General features: G+C 35.2%; 2 protein-coding genes across 3 annotated transcripts in view; one reads left to right on the top strand and one right to left on the bottom strand.

The window, feature by feature from the left end:
• The window catches only part of LOC110443050 (cyclin-T2-like), a 15,896-nt gene extending 11,747 nt beyond the window's left edge, over window positions 1–4,149 (bottom strand). The window contains exons 1-3 of the mRNA XM_021487017.1: window positions 3,970–4,149; window positions 3,240–3,321; window positions 445–570 (exon numbers count right to left, since the gene is read on the bottom strand). Coding sequence (XP_021342692.1) covers window positions 445–570; window positions 3,240–3,321; window positions 3,970–4,112 — 351 coding nt within the window. The 5' untranslated portion in view covers window positions 4,113–4,149. The remainder of the gene's footprint in view (window positions 1–444; window positions 571–3,239; window positions 3,322–3,969) is intronic.
• Window positions 4,150–4,267: 118 nt separating this feature from the next.
• Window positions 4,268–19,187, top strand: LOC110443051 (KAT8 regulatory NSL complex subunit 2-like). 2 transcript variants are annotated; one of them, XM_021487020.1, is made up of 9 exons: window positions 4,268–4,425; window positions 6,599–6,843; window positions 8,992–9,164; window positions 13,692–13,806; window positions 14,053–14,216; window positions 14,960–15,051; window positions 15,250–15,403; window positions 15,839–15,993; window positions 18,243–19,187. In XM_021487020.1, the coding sequence occupies exons 1-9, from the start codon at window positions 4,405–4,407 to the stop codon at window positions 18,855–18,857; spliced, it is 1,734 nt and encodes a 577-aa protein (XP_021342695.1). In that variant the 5' UTR covers window positions 4,268–4,404; the 3' UTR covers window positions 18,858–19,187. The 2 variants fall into 2 exon arrangements, with proteins under 2 accessions (XP_021342695.1, XP_021342694.1); XM_021487019.1 differs by having other exon boundaries at window positions 4,365–4,425; window positions 6,596–6,843.
• Window positions 19,188–19,693: the final 506 nt, after the last annotated feature.

Genomic DNA, 19,693 nt, shown 5'->3' with positions numbered 1-19,693 from the left:
AAGATGGCTGCCTGTCGGCCATGTTGTTTATCCGATCAGTCTCAAAAGTTGCCCTGCACAGCTTTGGACTAAGGGGAACCTACATATTAAATTTGAGAAAGATCCCTCCGGTACCTCTTGAGATATAGCGATAACAAACTTTCAATATCAAAATCCAAGATGGCTGCCTGTCGGCCATGTTGTTTATCCGATCAGTCTCAAAAGTTGCCCTGCACAGATTAGGACCAAAGGGAACCTACATATAAAATTTGATAAAGATCCCTCTAGTACTTCTTGAGAAATACTGATAACAAGAAATGTTTAAGGACGGACGACGGACCACGGACGCAGGGTGATTTGAATAGCCCACCATCAGATGATGGTGAGCTAAAAATCTAGTTGTACTTTAAACAACTTGAAATATTACAATTTTGATGTGGTTGCTAAAATCTAGTGATCACTTACATCACTTTTGGCATCAAAGGGGCCATCTTTGTGCAGAGACTTGTGGACTAGTTTGAGAACATGTTCCAGTTTTCTAGGTTGTTCTTCTACTTTGGCGGCAAGAAACAGACAAACAGGCGCCATGGACTGAAATGCAAGAAGGCAATTAAAAGATTTTCTCTTGTCCAAATGAAGATTTAATTCAAAAACAGCAGATTCTATATCTCAAATATCCTAGATTTTTTCACTTATCAAGACTACTGTTTATCATATTCACTTAATTATCTTGCACAAACTAAAACTATTGAAATATTTGAAGCGAGCTGTCCACATATTAAAATATGATTAATGAAATTATACAATGCTCAATAATGGTTTCCTCAATCATGATTAATTAATATTTCAATATTACAATTTAATCTTACTACTTCATCAGTCAAAAAACAATTTTCATAACACTTTCTCATATATTTCAACTTTCTTCCAACATAAAATGTAAATGGAACGACATTTTCAAAATTTTCATTGACTTCATCCTATTATTCCTTTACTTTTAGGAAAAGGTCCCAATACGGATTCATCCATTCATCCATCATTTTCCACTGGCTTGTTTTTACCTCAATTAATTTAATAGTTGGCTTTCCAAACCTTTAAGTGCTTGGTACTTGCTGTAGTTTGTATACATGTTTTGTTTGTTTTCAAATTAACCCTCAGACCGACTTTAAGCTAAGGGGTCTACAAATCATTTTACTACCATTTGCGGTCAAGAAAATTTGGCGCCATTCCCTTCAAAATTTTCAAGAAAAAAGGCCACTTACTAAAATATAATAATGACCTTGTTGTCAGCCTTTTAAAAGTTAGGTCCTCCTGGTGTGTTTAAAGCGATACCATTATCTGGCATACAGGAATGCTAGCCAAAAGCTATCTTTAAATTTTTATCTCTGGAGTTTAAACCATATTATTAAAACATACTATTATTGGGGAGAAAGGGGAGTACATTATGTGTTTGATAACACTATCAATGTCTCCTGAATGATATAGTGGTGCTTTGGTGCTTACAGAACTTTACAACGTTAGTTAATGTGCTAAAGGCTTCAAATCTTTAGCATAGCTCATTAAACATTCCAGGCTAGCATATAAAGGAAACAGTACAATTCACTTTGGTAAAAGTGTAGTTGTTAATTCTTGAACCCCTTTTCAGCACAAAGCAACCAACAGGTCAGCCACAATACTTGCAATAACTATCAACAGATACTTTATTTATGAATTAAGATAATCCGTAATATTTGTTGCGATTCCTGCAGCCATTATTTGCATTTGCATGAATGTTTGATCCATTTTCCTGTGCACACTCTTTGAATTAGTCAGCAGCTATTTGAGGTGCATTCTGATTAGGCACTGATCTTTTGGTTTAGGTATCGATAAATTTTGTAGAGAAGTACCAGTATTTGTTTAGGTCTGCTTTGAAGTAGTTAATAGTCCGAGAATCTATTTAACTGGGAAGACTATAGTATTCCAGAAGTCCACAGCTTGACTCCCCAGTTCTGGAATAAGATGCTTCCTTGAATAATTTCTTTTTGCTTTGATTCCCTTTAAGTTGTCAAGGCCTTTGTTTTCTAATTTATATAATCTGCTTAAATAATTTAGGAGGGTATTTTACTTTGATTCAAGAGGTTATGCATGGCATCATCTATCATTATTTGAGGAAAGAATTCCTCAACAGCTTGTAGAAGACAAATAAATGAACTTAAAATTATTTGTCATTTCTTAGCACTCAGTTTGGTCGCAAAAGAGATTGACATGATATAAACCTGGCTTTGTATTTTTATGATGACATCAGCCTTCTTTTATTGCCTTATTTTTGACTGCGATAACCTGGCTTTGTATTTTTTTCATAGCCATAGTATAAGTTCAATATATTCAAACTACATATTCAAGTGACGATTTTTAACCGAGGTCTTTGAATATGACTTGTCAGACGGTTGGAATTTTAGGTGACTACAGCATCTCTGAGGGGGCTTGTTTAAATTTAAAGGCGGACTAAGATAAAACTACAGGCAAAATATCAGTGTATTGACTCAAAGTCATTCAAATGAAACTGTTAAAATATTTAACACATTTAACCCCTGTGGGCCAGGTGAGCTAAAAGCTATATAGCCCTTCATCCAAGCATGTTACTGGTCAGATATCAACATTCTGGGCCTCAACGTTATTCAGAAAATGTTCTTAATGATTTGGTATTAGCTTCATCCATGTTCAGGACATATCCAACGTAATAAAACAAGCCCTATTATGTCTAGCCAAGACCATATGAACCCAGCTTAGGGAACCCCCTCTTGTCCAATCCCCCCCAATCCAACAACCACATTGTGAACCCAGGGTAATTAAACTGCCCCTGGTCACATCTCAACCACAACTTAATAACCGAATCAAATCAGCACGACTTCAGTAATGTTATATGCGATTGACCTTTCTGCACTCACCACTATTCCGGGGTGTGCTTTTCCAGACCCTAAGTTCTAAACAAGTTGGAGATAAGCAAGTCGTAAAATGCAGTTGAGAAATTCTTAATCAAACTAAGGGGCTGGTAGCCAGTTTAGGTAGAAAGGATGCGTTTTCAGTCTTTTAGATTCTGCCACTTTTTCTTCATCTAGCATACGATACACCATCATTAGGGGTCAGTGTGGTAAGTTTACCGAAGTGTTTTTCTAAACCCTTAATCTTAACCATCCAATAATACTCTCTACACATTAAGAGAGGTCCATATATAAAAACATGAAATTTACCTAAGACTTCTGTTTTTTGTTGCTACTTACGTTGCGATGGAACCTGGAGAAGGAATGGAACATGTAGAACCGATGCATGTACACTATGGCTGTGTTGATGCATAGCTGGGTTCTGGCAGAGTTAAGGAATGAACATGCTTTGTTAAAATGTTAATACATCTAGCAGGCCTACAATTTGAAATATCCTTAAATATATGCGATGAAAGTTGTGCAACAGTAAAATATATTGATAAATAACTCTTCACGAGTTTAATAAGGCCTATATTTTGGGCTATTTTCGAATCGACTAAATATATCTTCTCCAGTTTATCAGAACAGATAACTAATTTCGTTGTGTAAAATTGTTTGTACACAATCATATGCATTTTACACGAGTTAATCAACAATGTACAGTTAAGGACTTTGCGTTACAGCTACGGTAATAATGAGCTTACAAACACGTGGTTTTTACTATGAGGAATTTACAATCATTGCGCCGGTATCCATTGACGAAAATTAAGGTCATGTGCAAGGATCACTTGCATTACTACGCATCGGAGAAAACAAATAAATGTATGATAATTCACACTATTTCGGGTTTTATCTCTTTAATTTGTATTACCATTAGGAATAGTTTTCAATTGGCTTTCTTTGAAATTGCTTAATGTGCTTAAAGAACGATTTTTGACAATATAGAACAACAGAATAGAAAATGGTGCGACCAAACCGGTGACGATTCGACCACACCACTTCACTGCCAACTTTCTCCTGAACAGGATACACTATGAGGCTCTGTCCCATTTCCTGGATCAGGTTGGCAGCTTGTTGTCTGTATGCCAGTTCTTTGTCGTTATCTATCCCACATTTTCGGCTGGGGGTATCCAAAAGTTGCGAATTGGTGAAAATCCATCGCTCCCCCGCCATTTACCCAGCACCAAGGAAATACGGCAAGAGCGCATGCTCAAGCTTTAAATTATATCTCGGACGAAGATTTTGCAAGAAGACGATTCGATAAAATAATTTGTGTGCATTAACTCCATTTAAGTTCAATAGTAAAATATCATTTAACTTGAATTGTTAGTCAAAGTAGAAATATTTAACCACAAAAACGGCTAAATTGGAATTTATTTCTGCAATAGTAAAACTTTGAAAAATCGGATATTTTAGCATGCAAGTGTATTTATACAAAATACAGTGACATGTGCGTGTGGAACGGATGTTGGAGGTGGTCCCAAATGTATGTACAATTCAGACAAATTCATCCGCTTTTTCCGTTATATTTTATCCTTATGTGTGCAATTAGTTGTTGTATTTAGTTTGACATTATTATATTATGGAAATTATGTTGCTTTATATCGGAAAAACGTCTGATACGGAACAGCATTTCTTGGAAAAATACACACCTTTTTACTGCCATGTGCCTTTTACGATTGCGCATTCAATGAAAATAGTACGTTTAGTAATCGGATCATTTGGTTATTAAAGGGTTTATTTCGCCTCTTTTATGGATGGGTGTATTTGTAAATATTCCTTTTCTATCGTTATATAGCGCATATTTTTACTTCAATCGTCACTCATTATTCTGTACAATTACATATGCTGTGTTCTAAAAATAGGTTACTCTGGTTCAGTACAGTAGGCAACCTAAAAAAAATAGTCATGAGCAGTAAAAATATAAGTTGCATTTAACTTGCATACATACAAAGTCAATTGACATTAATTTTGCATTTAAACAATTTATAATGAAGATAATGATAATAGAAGGTCATGAATAGGAGTCAATGATAGATAACTGGATACTTCTAATATTAAATCCTAACCAGAGTTTCCTCTGTCCCTGACACCAGACTTACACATTTTGACAGATATATGTCTGGTGTGGGGCCAAAGCGCACTTCTATATGAAAATGTGCAATTGGTGTGGCGGAGAGTTTTGAGGTGCTGACAACAAAAATTGACCATGACACAACACATCACAATATACCGATAAATGGATTATTATATGNTAATGCCTTTTAATTGTATTTATTCTCATTGAAAAATTGGAATTCTTGCCAGGGACACCCCTATTTTTGCATGTAACATATTTATAAATGTTCATAAATATTTATTTTTTTACAAAATGCATTTTTAATTAATGCTAAAATATAGTTTTTTGTCTATATTTATTAAAAAAATCAAAACAATGTACTATCTGTGCATTCTGAACACTAAAAAAAATGTTAAAAGTAAGGGGACAGCAATATTGACAATTTCTGATAATGACTATCCTATTTCGGTCCGGATCAGTACAGTTTGTTTCGCTCTGGCCCTACACCAGACATCTATCTGTCAAAATGTCTAAGTCTGGTGTCAGGGCCAGAGGAAACTCGGGCTAATTAATTCCCCACCAGCATCCATGGAGGGGGGACTATAGATTTGTCTGTCCATCAATTCGTTTGTCCGGGGCAAATCAAAGATAAACATGGGTAAAAGGCTTTAACAATCTTCTGCTGATAAAGTTTCATATGGCCCAGGGTCATGGAATTTGGCCAGTAGGTACCTGGGATGAAGTGCTATAAATTGTCTTCATTTAAATGACCTTGACCTATTTTTAAGGTAACAGGGGTCAAATATGTTGAACACTTCAAACAAAAATATCCTAAGAACCATTTGGACTAGTCATGATACTAGGGTATGTTATGTAGACCAGCTGTGTGAATTGTTTTCTTTATTACAGTATTTAGTGCAAGTCGGGAGTCGAAGGTCGATGTGGGTTTAAAGCTTTAAAATTAAAATCAAAATTTCCAACAACAATATCTTCAGAACCGTTTAAGAGATGTTAAAATGTCTTGTGTTCTAGTTACCAAATCTGGTCTTAAGTTACCTATATGTCAGTTTCAACACTTCGTAACAAAAGAAACAGGTGAGCGATACAGGCCCAGAGAGGTCCTATTGTTGAACATTTATTTACACTAGTATTAAAGCAAAGTTTATTTAGTCACAAATACTGTCTTCAACGTTATTAGCACACAGGGTATTAAAAAAGATAATTAGTTTAAATGTTTCATCTGCTTCATATGAAGTTCAACCATGATAGGCAAACACAGTTCAAATTCTCTGCTTTAAAGTTCATATCATGAAAATCATTGACTGGGCCTGATCAGGTCTGGGGTCTTACTAATTTCAATTCCTCTTGAAAAAAGGGATGGGGTAACGGTGCTTATTTTGACAAATACAGTAGTGGAATTTATTGTCCTTTCAAAGGAGGAGTGTTTTGTATCAGGGGTAAAATATATTTCTAGAACCTCACCTAACCCCTTTACAATCCCGGTTTAATTTGGTGACAGACCTAATAATGGCCAAATATTTATCTGCTTAGATATATATATGTTTTAACATTTCATTGAGTTTCTATTCTTTGTCAGCAGAATGAAAAAATGTTGAAGTCAAAAAGTCAGATTCCCAGCCAGCGTCGACTTCGCCAGCCAGTGGAAGGAGTCTTCTGTAACTACAGCCACCGGACCTGCATGCACAACAGACTTGATGCATATGATTATTGTATCCGACATATTCTTGAGGACAAGAACGCTCCATTCAAACAGTGTGCCTTCATTTCAAGCAAAAATGGAAAACGTTGTCTGAATGCTGCACCAAAAGCAGATAGGAAAGATGGGTAAGACTCTTGAAAAACATGCTAAATGTTTTTAATAAAGTCAAAACTAATTTCATCATTTTTCAAATGTCGAATTTTTAAAAACACAGGCAGTCATAAGGCTTTCACTTAAATTTATATGCATCGTTTTTTTAAGATTTCGCAATTTAAAAATTTTGAAGGGCCAAATCGGAAAAAAATATTTGAATGGGTAAACAGACATAGTTATGATGATAAACTCCTTGAACACTTTTCAACTTTTACTATAGTATTTCAAATGTTTTCAAAGTTTGATGGAATTCAAGTATGGCACTATTGAACATGTATTCTATTGAAGTGATTCATAGACAACACTATAAATCCATCGCGGTACTATAATCTTTCATGACCAGCATTAATTTTAGTTAGGCCAAAAAAAAAATGTCTGTTTAGGGTTTCCCACCACTCTAGCTTTTTACCCCCGACCCAAAACTTTTTGATGAAAAAAAATAAAAAAATAAATGTTTTTTAAAAAAAACACTGATTTTTAAAAAAACACTGATTTTCGAATTTTAGAAGTTTCCTTGTCTTTTGTCTTTCAAAATGGCTTCTAGCTCCGTGTTGGCACTAAATGTCAGCATATGGAGCACAATTTGCCTCCAAATGAACATTGTTTATATAATTCTTTGTTTTACATACAATAGTAGGGTCATAATAATCACATGACCACCTGGTACACAAAAATATACAAAAAATAAATAAAAAAATCGACCTACCTACCCTTGTTTTTTTGCCAATGCAACCCTAAACAGACTTTTTTTTGGCTTTATACCAGAAGCGCTTTGAAGGTTAGTACATCATATTGTAAAATAAAATTTGTATTCGTAAATTGAAACCTTTCAAACCAGCCGACATTATTTTTTTTTGTACATTGTAATAGCCTGATTTTTTTACCCTAGTTTCAAGCTTTTAAATTGCAAATCAGTGCTAGTCATAATTTTTAAATGGTGCTTTATTAAATTATTAATTTCAAAGCTTACAAATTATTTTTTTGCTCAAAATTTCAGGAGAGAAATGTTACTGTTAGTGTTAACCGTTATATAATGTACGTTTTTTATCCAGCTACATTAACTCTATATTATTTTCTAAAGCTGAGACTCTATTATTGGGTGTTGAAATGATGACAAATTAATTCAAGGAAATGAACATCTTTTCAGAAACAAAACAACCAGATATGGAAGAGTATATATATGAATTTGGCAATTTTAATCAATTAGTTCTAATCAATGCAAATATTTAGTAATGGTTAAAAATTTGAGGAAAAAAATCCTTTAAGTCTATATTTATAAACAGGATTCACGATAAGCTGCCACTGATTGTATAGGAGACTAGGAGTACCACTGATTGGTGGAAATCATTGGTCTATACATGTACTGTGCTATAACATACTATTTTGTCATTGATATATCTCACTGAAATTTTATTCTGATGTCTGTCCATGCCAGTATCATCTGTTACAAATCATATATAGTCTGTTTCTGATTAAGAAGCCTTAGCAGGTTTTTAAAATGATTGTAGAATCAGCATTGGCAGTGGTAATTTATCTAGGTAAGAAATGTATCAAACACTTTCTACATTTATAAATGTTTTATTCTGTAAACATGTCTATATTCACCAATGGTAAGAAGATATTACATTGATAACTGTTTGAGATATTTGGTATTGCATTTTGTGGTAGATGATCATGATCAGAAGAAAAAAAATGATGATGCAAGAACAGAGTAATCATGCATCAGCCACAATATTGCTGTAGGTTGACAAACTGGTTGATCGACACTTAAGTAGTGCCATTTTACATCGCAAGTGTGTGTAGTGTGTTCATCTGTTGATAATATTTGTACTCTGATATCATACAGTTTGACTCACTGAAAGTAGTATGGGGAAATCTTGTCAGAAAAGAAAAGTCAGGTAATGAATTTTATAATGAATAGTAAAAAAATGTCCTTGAAGGTGATAAGTATGTGCCTTTAGCTGTCGCAATGTGAAATTGTTTAAACAACTCGTTACATCAAGGTGTTATATTTAGTCTAGAACAAGAACAAATAAATATGTTGATTTTAATTTCTTGACCATTATTTGACTTCTCATCGGGGATTGATTAAACAAGGATTGAAATGGATATGTTTATAGTTACTGTGCAGAACACTCACGAAGAGCAGTCTTGCTACGACAGAGATCCACGAGAAAGCCACAGCCCAAAGAGACAGCTGAGAGTCTATTGGAGGACTTGGATCACTTCAAAGGCGTGCAGGACAACCGACGAATCAAGGGTTATTCCGACAGTGTTGCCAGCAAAGTCCTGGGTTAGTATGATCAGGATAACATACCATATTCATATATGTTGTTTATTGAGTAGGATTCAACAGCATACTACAGGTCTTGTTTTCCAGATAATATAGGGCCTAAAATAAAACACAACCAAGGAGTTTAAAGTCCCACAAGCCAGATACATGTGTTTTAATAGTAGAAGAAGGTGAAAATGTAATATATTTCATTATGAAAATTTAGAAAGTAAAAAGTGACATTTGTTAAATGAAATGTTTTCTTACCTTTCTATCTAAATTTAAAATAATAGGGTCAGGTTTAGGCAAACACACATTACGTTCAATTTTTATCTTTAGTCGATCATCAGTCACTTGATTGGAAGTGATGATCGAGTATGAATTTACAAGCGATTCCCAACACTGCTGTCGGATGCATATTTGTGAATTGAAGCTTTGCCAGTGATGAACAATAGATTTGCACCTGAACAATATGTGGATAACAGCACGTCAGTCTGAGGCAAAACTTTAATTTTACACAAAACATGTATAATGTGCCTTCCAGGGATATTTCGATAGGTGATCTGTTATATCAATATTCACTATCAATAGCAGTAAAATTCAAATGAAAAATTGCTGCTCCTGTGTTAAATGATCAATGCATATTACTTTTTTTTAAGCTAAATTGATAACTAGGAAATAATTAGACTGATAATGAAAACATGTTAAAATATGAAAATATAATTGAATTGAATGCAGAATTTTATTAATTTGTAAATGAATACATAAGACAGCACTGATAGTAATGATAGTTTATAGTGTGGGAAGTTCTAATAAGATGCATATAACAAATATAGTCTAGCACAGACCAAGCTCAGCCTCTTTCTTTACTGTTTATTATGTTTATTGAGAGTAAATTTATACTTTGAAGAAGAAAATTGCCTGTGTTGTCATTCAAAATCTGCAATTATGCAATATTGGTCGGGAGAAAATGTTCAAAAATAATATGCCAATGACGAAGAAGTTGATTTGCACCTGAACCTCATGTTGATACTGCACGTCAGACTGAGGCATGCATGTATAGAGAGTATAGAAAACAGTGTCTATCATATTGCCTTACAACATTCAAAAGAATTTCAAACCGTTTCTCAAATCAGTGAATAAAAGTATTAAAACTGTTTAACCTAATGTAGGATTGGATGAAGTTTGTTGGACCTGATTAAAAAGAAAATCTTGACAATGTCACTATAATTAAAAGTAAAATATATGAATTATCCATAAATCTAAGGCAAAGATAACATATTGGTGTTTTAATTTCTTACACTGTTAGTTCAACCTACTGTCTAGTTCATACCTTCATATAGAATAATTCTATTGTAATTGAATGTTTGTCCATGAACCCATTGCATTTCCTAGACATAATTCAATATTACCTATATAGCTACTTAAAATGGACCATGTTGAGAAGATGTTCACAGAATACATATACCCAGGTAATCAAAACTGAACACTTAATTGATAAGTTCAGTTGTGTACGTGTGCCTATACAGTATTTAAATTTGATGGCCATATGCTCCACAAGTTTTTCATTATGAAATGATGGAAGTGTGTATATACTATTTTGTGTACGCCTGTGATGACGCCATTAGATTTGCTCCTGAATTTAATGTTGACACAGCACGTCAGGCTGAGGCAAACTTGTGTAGTGGAGAATAATGTTGACATCTCACATATGAACCAATTGACAGTTGCATTCAAAACAAAATCATGAAGAGTTATTCGTATTTTAAAAATACCTTCAATGGACAAACATTTTCAGATATCATATAAATGAGGTAAACTATAATACTAAAATAGGATGGGATTGAAAACTGCATCATGAGAGCTATATATATATATTGTATATACTATTTTGTGTATGCCTATGATGACGCCATTAGATTTGCTCCTGAATTTAATGTTGACACAGCACGTCAGGCTGAGGCAAACGGTTAACTAGTGTATTAAAGATAATGCTGAAATCTCCCAATGACTATTTAAAGACAGAAAAAATAATTAAGGTTTTTAAATTGGGAAAAAATGTAGAATACCTTCAATGGACAAAAATGTTAACATTAAAGAAGTACCAGTAAACAACAAAAGGATTGAAACCTTCTAGTGAGAATTATTCATATAAATATCCATGAAGAAATCTGACAATACACATATGATATGACTATAGCTATATAATAATTTTTTGTTTTGACAAAAATAAATCCTTAAATTTTTCAGATTTTGCACATACTATTTTGTGTATGCCTGTGATGATGCCATTAGATTTGCTCCTGAATTTAATGTTGACACAGCACGTCAGGCTGAGGCAAACTCAAAATAGTGTAGAATAATGTTGACATCTCACATATGAACCAATTGACAGTTGCATTTAAAACAGAAAACATGAAGAGTTATTCGTATTTTGAAAAATAAAATGCCTTCAATGGACAAACATTTTCAGATATCATATAAATGAGGTAAACTAATACTAAAATAGGATGGGATTGAAAACTGCATCATGAGAGCTATATACATATATTGTATATACTATTTTGTGTATGCCTATGATGACGCCATTAGATTTGCTCCTGAATTTAATGTTGACACAGCACGTCAGGCTGAGGCAATCCCATATAGTGTAAATAATGTTGACATCTCACATATGAACCAATTGACAGTTGCATTCAAAACAAAATCATGAAGAGTTATTCGTATTTAAAAATGCCTTCAATGGACAAACATTTTCAGATATCATATAAATGAGGTAAACTATAATACTAGAATAGGATGGGATTGAAAACTGCATCATGAGAGCTATATACATATATTGAATATACTATTTTGTGTATGCCTATGATGATGCCATTAGATTTGCTCCTGAATTTAATGTTGACACAGCACGTCAGGCTGAGGCAAACTTGTGTAGTGGAGAATAATGTTGACATCTCACATATGAACCAATTGACAGTTGCATTCAAAACAAAATCATGAAGAGTTATTCGTATTGTAAAATGCCTTCAATGGACAAACATTTTCAGATATCATATAAATGAGGTAAACTATAATACTAGAATAGGATGGGATTGAAAACTGCATCATGAGAGCTATATACATATATTGAATATACTATTTTGTGTATGCCTATGATGATGCCATTAGATTTGCTCCTGAATTTAATGTTGACACAGCACGTCAGGCTGAGGCAAACTTGTGTAGTGGAGAATAATGTTGACATCTCACATATGAACCAATTGACAGTTGCATTCAAAACAAAATCATGAAGAGTTATTCGTATTGTAAAATGCCTTCAATGGACAAACATTTTCAGATATCATATAAATGAGGTAAACTATAATACTAGAATAGGATGGGATTGAAAGCTGCATCATGAGAGCTATATACATATATTGAATATACTATTTTGTGTATGCCTATGATGATGCCATTAGATTTGCTCCTGAATTTAATGTTGACACAGCACGTCAGGCTGAGGCAAACTCATATAGTCTAAAATAATGTGGAAATCTCACACAAGGGCCAATTTAAGGTTGCATTAAAACAAACATTGGATAACACCCCACAAAAAATTCAGATATTAACATGTAGACAATGGACAAATATTTTCAAATTGAACAAGGAAGAAGTACTTTAACTATGGGATAGGACTTGACATTTAATTATGAGCAATTATTTGCAGATGTCTGTCAAAACTTCAGGGGTTGACACTAACTTTTAATAGGTGGTGGACCGCAGGTCCACCTGCTCTCTTGATCTGGTGGACCTGGTTAATTTCTGGTGGACCTGAATAATATTCTCAGATCTGGGGCGCTTCGCGCCCCGGTCGACGAGCATAGCGAGGAGTGGGGGGTGGGTTCGGGAGGGGGTACGNCTGACCGAGACATATCAGAGTCTGTAAAAATGGTAGTTTCTACTCCTGCTTAATGCTCAGCAATTTAGGAGTGGAACGACTGGTTTGCCTGTTGTCAGTATAATGTGACCGGGTGGGGTGTCCTGCTGGGTGTCTTTGGCAGTATTTTTCAGTGTGGTAGCACTATAAAGTCGGCATCAGGTCCGCGCTATCACAAGAAGACAAACACGAACATATCGCAGACTCCCAAAACCCACCAGCATACATGTACACTAGACGCATGCATCTTGCACACAGGGGAGGCTGTCCTTAAATGACCATAGCTGTTGATAGGACGTTAAACAATACTAAACCAAACCAAGCCAATCTGTATCTGCAACATATGAATACTACAGCTTGATTTGATGTTGAGCAGAATCTGTGTATTATTAATTAGGCATACCTGTAACCTAAAAAGTATAGTGTACAGGTATATACAATGATAGCCCAAAGTGATTTGCTCAAGAAATAAGAGATCAAAGAAATTTTCGTTCATGTAATCAAACAATTTATGACACTGTATTATTATTCAAGAGAATACCCATTACAGTCCATAGTTGCCTTTTTGCTTTTTATCATGGGATGATAATTTTTTAAACACAATTAAATGTATTTCTGTTTTATTGCAGAGTATGCTAGTTCTGAGGACTCTGACTTGGAGCCCCCTCTGGTGGATCAGGCGTGGCGTGGGGATGGTGATAGTGACCCAGAGAGTGTAGACAGTGACCAGGAGGATCTGCTCAAGTAAGGTCCCTTTATCATCACAATCTGATCACTAGCAGCGTTTCCCCTTATCATTTGTCATCTTCAAGTTTACATTTGATGGACATGATTCTGATTTGAACAAGTTGAATTCACACCCATGTTTAAATCGATCACAAGATCTATAAAATAATGATTTCTGCATAGTTATATAGATATTGGAGATGGAAGTCATAAACCTGTTTTTAGAAATCAGCTAGTAAATTTTACTATTACGTTTGTTGTTAGGCATGCTGGTGTGTACACTGCCGAGGAGGTGGCCCTGGTAATGCGGGATAAACTCATACGACTACAGTCACTCTACATTGACCAGTTCAAACGCCTTCAGCACATCATGAAGGAAAAACGTCGCAAGTACTTGCACACTCACAAACAGGAAAAGGAAACTCTTGGTAAGAATGATATCAAATAGTTATAATGTACAAGTCAAATTGTATAAAATATTACACAGTGTGTAAAGTTCAGCTTAATAGATATATTGTATCTATATGTAAATAATTGAAATAACATGACTACAAGTATTTCAATTTGTCTGGTGTGAATCTCATTGTACTTAGGTATTCCAAAGCATTGTCTTAAAGTTTATGATGGTATGAACCCAGTTGTTGCCAAATATATTCCATGCCTTGGAAAATATGTATGGAAGCACCAGGTTTAAAAGCACCATCATAAATGATAAAAATATGCACTTCAGGCCTTATATTTACGTTTAGTACAAAACATAAAATTCAATTCTTTTTTCCTCCTATCTTTTTTGTGATTAGTTTTGGCTCTTGTTAAATTTTAAATCACTGTTTTACCATATGTATGATAGAACAGCTATTTTTGCTGGAATAAAAGACATGGTTTCTTGGGTTGCTATTTCCATCAGGTGATTAACATCAGTCAAGTGCCATTTAGGAGTTTGAATTCGACACAATAGGATTGATCCCTGATTACTCTGCTAACAGTATTCTAGAAATACTCAAACTGTTTCCAAATGGAACACATTCAAATGTTAAAGTAAGTTCTGGCATTATGCCTTCATGAGGGCGACGGGCAAAATCCTTTCTGATCAAAGGTTTCTCAGAATAACACTTGTTTCTCATACTTTCTATTCCATAAATGAGTTGTATCAATTGTTATATATTTACAGGAAGTTTATCTGTTTACAAAGAAGGACCAGAAACAAGAGACAAATACTCTAAACTGAAGGCACTGAAGAGATACCACAAAAGGCATGGAAAGGTACAACATCTCCTTTGATAGTGAGGCAATAGAACAATAAGATTTAGACAGGCAAGAGAAAGTTCAATTAAATGGTTACATCTCTGTAAGTCCAGATTAATTTAAGGTGGCAAGTATTCTAGTGAAGAATTTGGGGTAGAAAAAGACCTATCTTAATTGAAGTGTTCTCTTTCCAAATTTTAATGTTTTCTATTTCAGGAGGCGCTGCTACATCGTCAGTCCAAGCAGAGGAGGATCGCTGTGTCAGAAGGGGCCAACTACCGACCACCGTCCTACCCAAAGTGTGTTCATGTGGAGGACGGCAACAAGTGTTTACACAGAGCCCTCCCACTGTCAAAGTACTGCTCACAACGTATCCTTGCACAAAGTAACATTTGTTTAGTAGCTACTCTGCAAAAACACTGTGAATCAATAAATTTCCCCGTTATAACTGTAACAGTGAAGGACCAAAACAAGCTATTAAATTTCGACATCTTCTAAGCAGCTGTAGAGATTTTACTGGGAACAGTCTTAGATGATGGGGATTCAAAAAGGTTGGGGCCAAAAAAGGGGTTATTTGGTGATATTACTTGACTTACACAATGAGATGGATATCAACTGTATTTAGTTAGAGTTGTCTGCATGTAATGATGATTCAAGAATTTACAAACTGAGGGCAACATCTTTAATAATACATTTGTCAATATAAAAAGCAGATTCTCAGGGTAAAGTTTAAAAAGTCCAGAACTAAGAGAAAAGCTTGTCAAAAAATATAAAAGCGATTACATAACCTTGACTTCCTCCCTAGACATTTTGACTGACCAGTACCAGGTGTTGTACAGACCATGTCAATTTGGGGGAGGTCGGTGTGGTCAGCCTGTGGTCACCCTAGAGGACACCGCTCGCTGTCCACTCCACACCTCACTCAAGGAAATGGACACTAGATTTCCACTCAAACCAGAGGTAAGCAACTCAAATATTGATTTTATATTTAGTTAGTTTCTATAGCTATGTGGGTCAACTAATGAAGATCACTTATTTTACTAAACGTCAATACACTTGAACAAGGCTTTTTCCTTATCGATATAAATTTAAGTGACAAAGAAACTTACATTTAAATTGAAATCATTGTCCAGGCTACTATTAACATCACAGGCAGATTTGTTGCAATTCCGAAAATAGCTCTCAACACTTGAAGTTTGCTGTGAATTACGTACAAAATTCTCTTTATCAACTTACGGTAAACCTTCGGTCAGTTCGAACAAAATTAAATAAATATTGATGAACCTGTTCGGATTATACAAAATTATGCTTCAGAAATTAAGCGTGAGTTTGAACTATCGGCAAAAATTTCGACAAAGTGCAAATCAAGTCACAAACATATACCCGACATATTTTCTTCACCAGTGTATACCTCTATATATCCAATGTAAGGTCGATACGTAACAATGACGGCCTGGCATAGAACAATGGCACATTAATAAATGGGTAAAATGATAGTATATTATTTATATCAATGTTAATTGATCATTAAACTTTCTTATTTCGTGATAATTATGATAGTTATTGCAAAGCAGAGGCCCTTGTGTAGGCCCCGAAACAGTACACATTTCATTTGTGACACAAAAGTTAAGACTACCTAGCTAAATATTGAGTCTCTGCATGGTTAGGTTTTATTTGAATCAGAAACTATTGTATATATTATTTCGTAATGAATGGTCTGTTTAATAAATTGAAAACATAGTCTACATAACCTGTTGCGTTTACAAAGCGTTACTGTACATTAAATATAGGTCTATATGTTAGTAAAATTAGGTCAGAACATCAACATGTCTGCTTTAAATTATAAGTGATATAGTCCTAATACCTACCAAACTTATTTGACACCTTCAAAATTACCCATCGCTAATTGGGACACCTGTGGATTGTTTGGGCTTTGACATGAATGCTAATCACGTCACTCACCATGGCTGGGCGGCCGATTCCTACCGCGACATCGTGTCCTGCCATACCTGGTGTGAGGCACACGTTTACAGGTAATACCTTGATTGGCAATAATTAAGGGATGTCTGGTCGCAATAAAATAATCAAAATGCTGAGTTAACACTGTATTTGACAACACACGGGTGATTTTTTAGCGTACAGCCATACAGCTCGACATCAGTTTGTACTGATCGCATGTTATTTATACATTGTCGGGGCCTAAGTTGAAATTGGCTGTCTCGTGCATGATGTATTTTCCAAACAATGTAAAAAAAAAGAATCAACGCTAAAATCTGTGACATATATTTATGGTTTGTCTGTCACAGCTGTACTGCAATGCTCACACATACATTACCCTAAACGTGTCTTGATCAAAGTATTGGCATTTTTCCGGGGCCGATCACAGCGAGCTTTCAATGGAGTTTGCCGAAAAAAATTTCTTACTTTACGTTTTCATTTGACAAGTTCGGACTATCCGAAATAAGGTCAATCAGAGTTTGAACTATCACTAGCTAGAAAATTATTGTTTTTATTGAAAAAAGTATGTGTTCGAACTATCCGCCGATTCAAACTGACCGGAGGTTTACCGTATGCATAGTTTGAAAAATAATATTACATGTGCAAAAATATAATAAATGCTTTCAAACCACGCAGGATTTGGACTAAGAAAAGGAATTTTGTAAGCGGCAAGAATTCAGGATTTTACCTTGTGTAATCTACTTGTGGAAACAAAAATAATCAAAACAAATCTACAATACAGCATCCATTGCAACATTTGAGATCCTTAAATTTCTCTCCTTTCCAACATCTTACTTGGCAATTCTTTGTTGTTGGCCTTTGTGTTGAGTGTTGACTGAATCAATGAATATTATAGGTGCTCTCCCAAGACCAAGACAAACATAAGTCCTTAAAATTGGTAGCTTGACATTTAGTTTTATTTGGGTATTGGTCTGGAATGGTTAGTCTGTTGTCATTATAATGGAACAGAGTGGAATGTCATGCTGCTAGTCCGGATTGACATTTCCGCAAGATGGCACTTTAAATGGCCTTTATTTGGCCCATCATCTGTGGACACATCTTCATACGAGTCTATGACCTTGTCTCTTGTGAAAGCATAAAACAACTAACCGACAAAGCCCTGCAGGTTGCTCATTTCCTAGAACAGGATAAAGCCTAGTTGATAGTTCTTGATGTTCTTGAATAACTCTGACCTGTTTTGTGTGTTGTAGGAGACAGATGATGAGCTTGACCTTGATGAAGCAGAGTTGTTGTCCAAGGATATCTTGCTGCCCCACCTGGATGCCCTACAGGCCAGGGACGCAATGGCCCAACATCTTCTATCCAAAAACCCAGAACTTCCAGAGTCCATCTTCTCTGGCTCAGAGCCTGACGATCATCCAATGTCCTCATATATGCAGGATTCTTTACAGAACCTTATGCCTTCAAAACATTCAATAGACTCTGATCTCGGCATCAAAAATCAGCTTGACCAACAGCAATCTTCATCTAATATGTCCTCTGCATCCTCCTCCTCCTCTCCTTCTCCCTGGTCGGATGAAACTAAAGAGGATAAGAAGGTGGCATATGGGCCACTCTTACTCCAACACCTTCAGGGAAAAGTAGACCTCGCTAATATAAACAATAGGCCACGCACGTCTCTCCCTGCAACCAGTCCCAGGCAGACCACCACTAGTGCTATGGCCACAACACCTGAGTCTATGATAACATCTGAGGTGTCGGTTTCAACTCCCCTGTCCACCACATCATCTACACTCACTGCGAGCTCTTCAGAGAATCACAATGGTAATGAACTGTCACAGAATGGTGACAGCATGGATATATAAAACCCAATTTCCGACCCAAGCTGAAGAGGGGGAAATAACTCTAATATAGAATAAAAATTGTGGTTAATGTAACAAGGTCAAGTTTTCTAAATTGTACTGAATACAACTTCTGTTTAATAACTTATCTTAGTAAATTGGAAACTCAATTAAATGAAAGATATTGTTGATGGGACCAAATTGAAATTTACATATACCCTACTATTTGATGTTCACCATTTATGCTTTAGCAGATAGTGTACTCCTGTTACAGTGCTGTCAGTCATCAGATGTTCACTGTGTTGTTACTTTGTTTATTATGTATTTTGTTGACATTTAATAAATGAAAACTTAATTGTACAAATTGTTATATTTTTCACTACAAAATACTATGTATGCAAGCAATTTTTGGCAGGGAATATGATGAATATTCACGATGTACAATATAGATTATATGATCCGATCAGATTTAACTCGTACACATACTGCAGCATTTGTTAGTAGAAATATGATATATAACCTGTTATAACAATGGGATATTGGCACTCACCATCACAGAATCTGTTGGTTTGTACAGGGTTAAGCGTCCTTTTAACAGTTAAGGTCATTTAAGGATGTGTAGATTGATGGTCATCCAACAAGTCTTTCGACCTTTTGGCTCTCTAGAGTAGTGACATGTAAAAACTAGAAAATAGTATCAAGACTATTTAAATGTGACCTCGATGTGATCAGGACCTTGGGCATGGAGACCCCAAAAAGGTCTGACATATCTCCTTTTCTATCCTACATATGTCCCTTAAATTTCATGGAGCTATCTTCAGCTCTTAACATCATAAAACCCCCAACATTTCATTCAGAAA

Source organism: Mizuhopecten yessoensis, unplaced genomic scaffold (genome assembly GCF_002113885.1).
Source record: "Mizuhopecten yessoensis strain PY_sf001 unplaced genomic scaffold, ASM211388v2 scaffold716323, whole genome shotgun sequence".
Taxonomy (NCBI): Eukaryota; Metazoa; Mollusca; class Bivalvia; order Pectinida; family Pectinidae; genus Mizuhopecten; species Mizuhopecten yessoensis.
Note: the sequence above shows the minus strand (reverse complement) of the source record. Positions and strands in the feature narration are given on the sequence as shown.

Bases quoted from the DNA above. Each gene is read 5' to 3' on its own strand.
- LOC110443051 (XM_021487019.1), top strand. From the start codon at position 4,405: ATGTTGGAGGTGGTCCCAAAT. The intron at 13,807-14,052 runs GTAAGGTCCCTT...GTTTGTTGTTAG, and splicing joins GACCAGGAGGATCTGCTCAA to GCATGCTGGTGTGTACACTG. The intron at 14,217-14,959 runs GTAAGAATGATA...ATATATTTACAG, and splicing joins ACAGGAAAAGGAAACTCTTG to GAAGTTTATCTGTTTACAAA.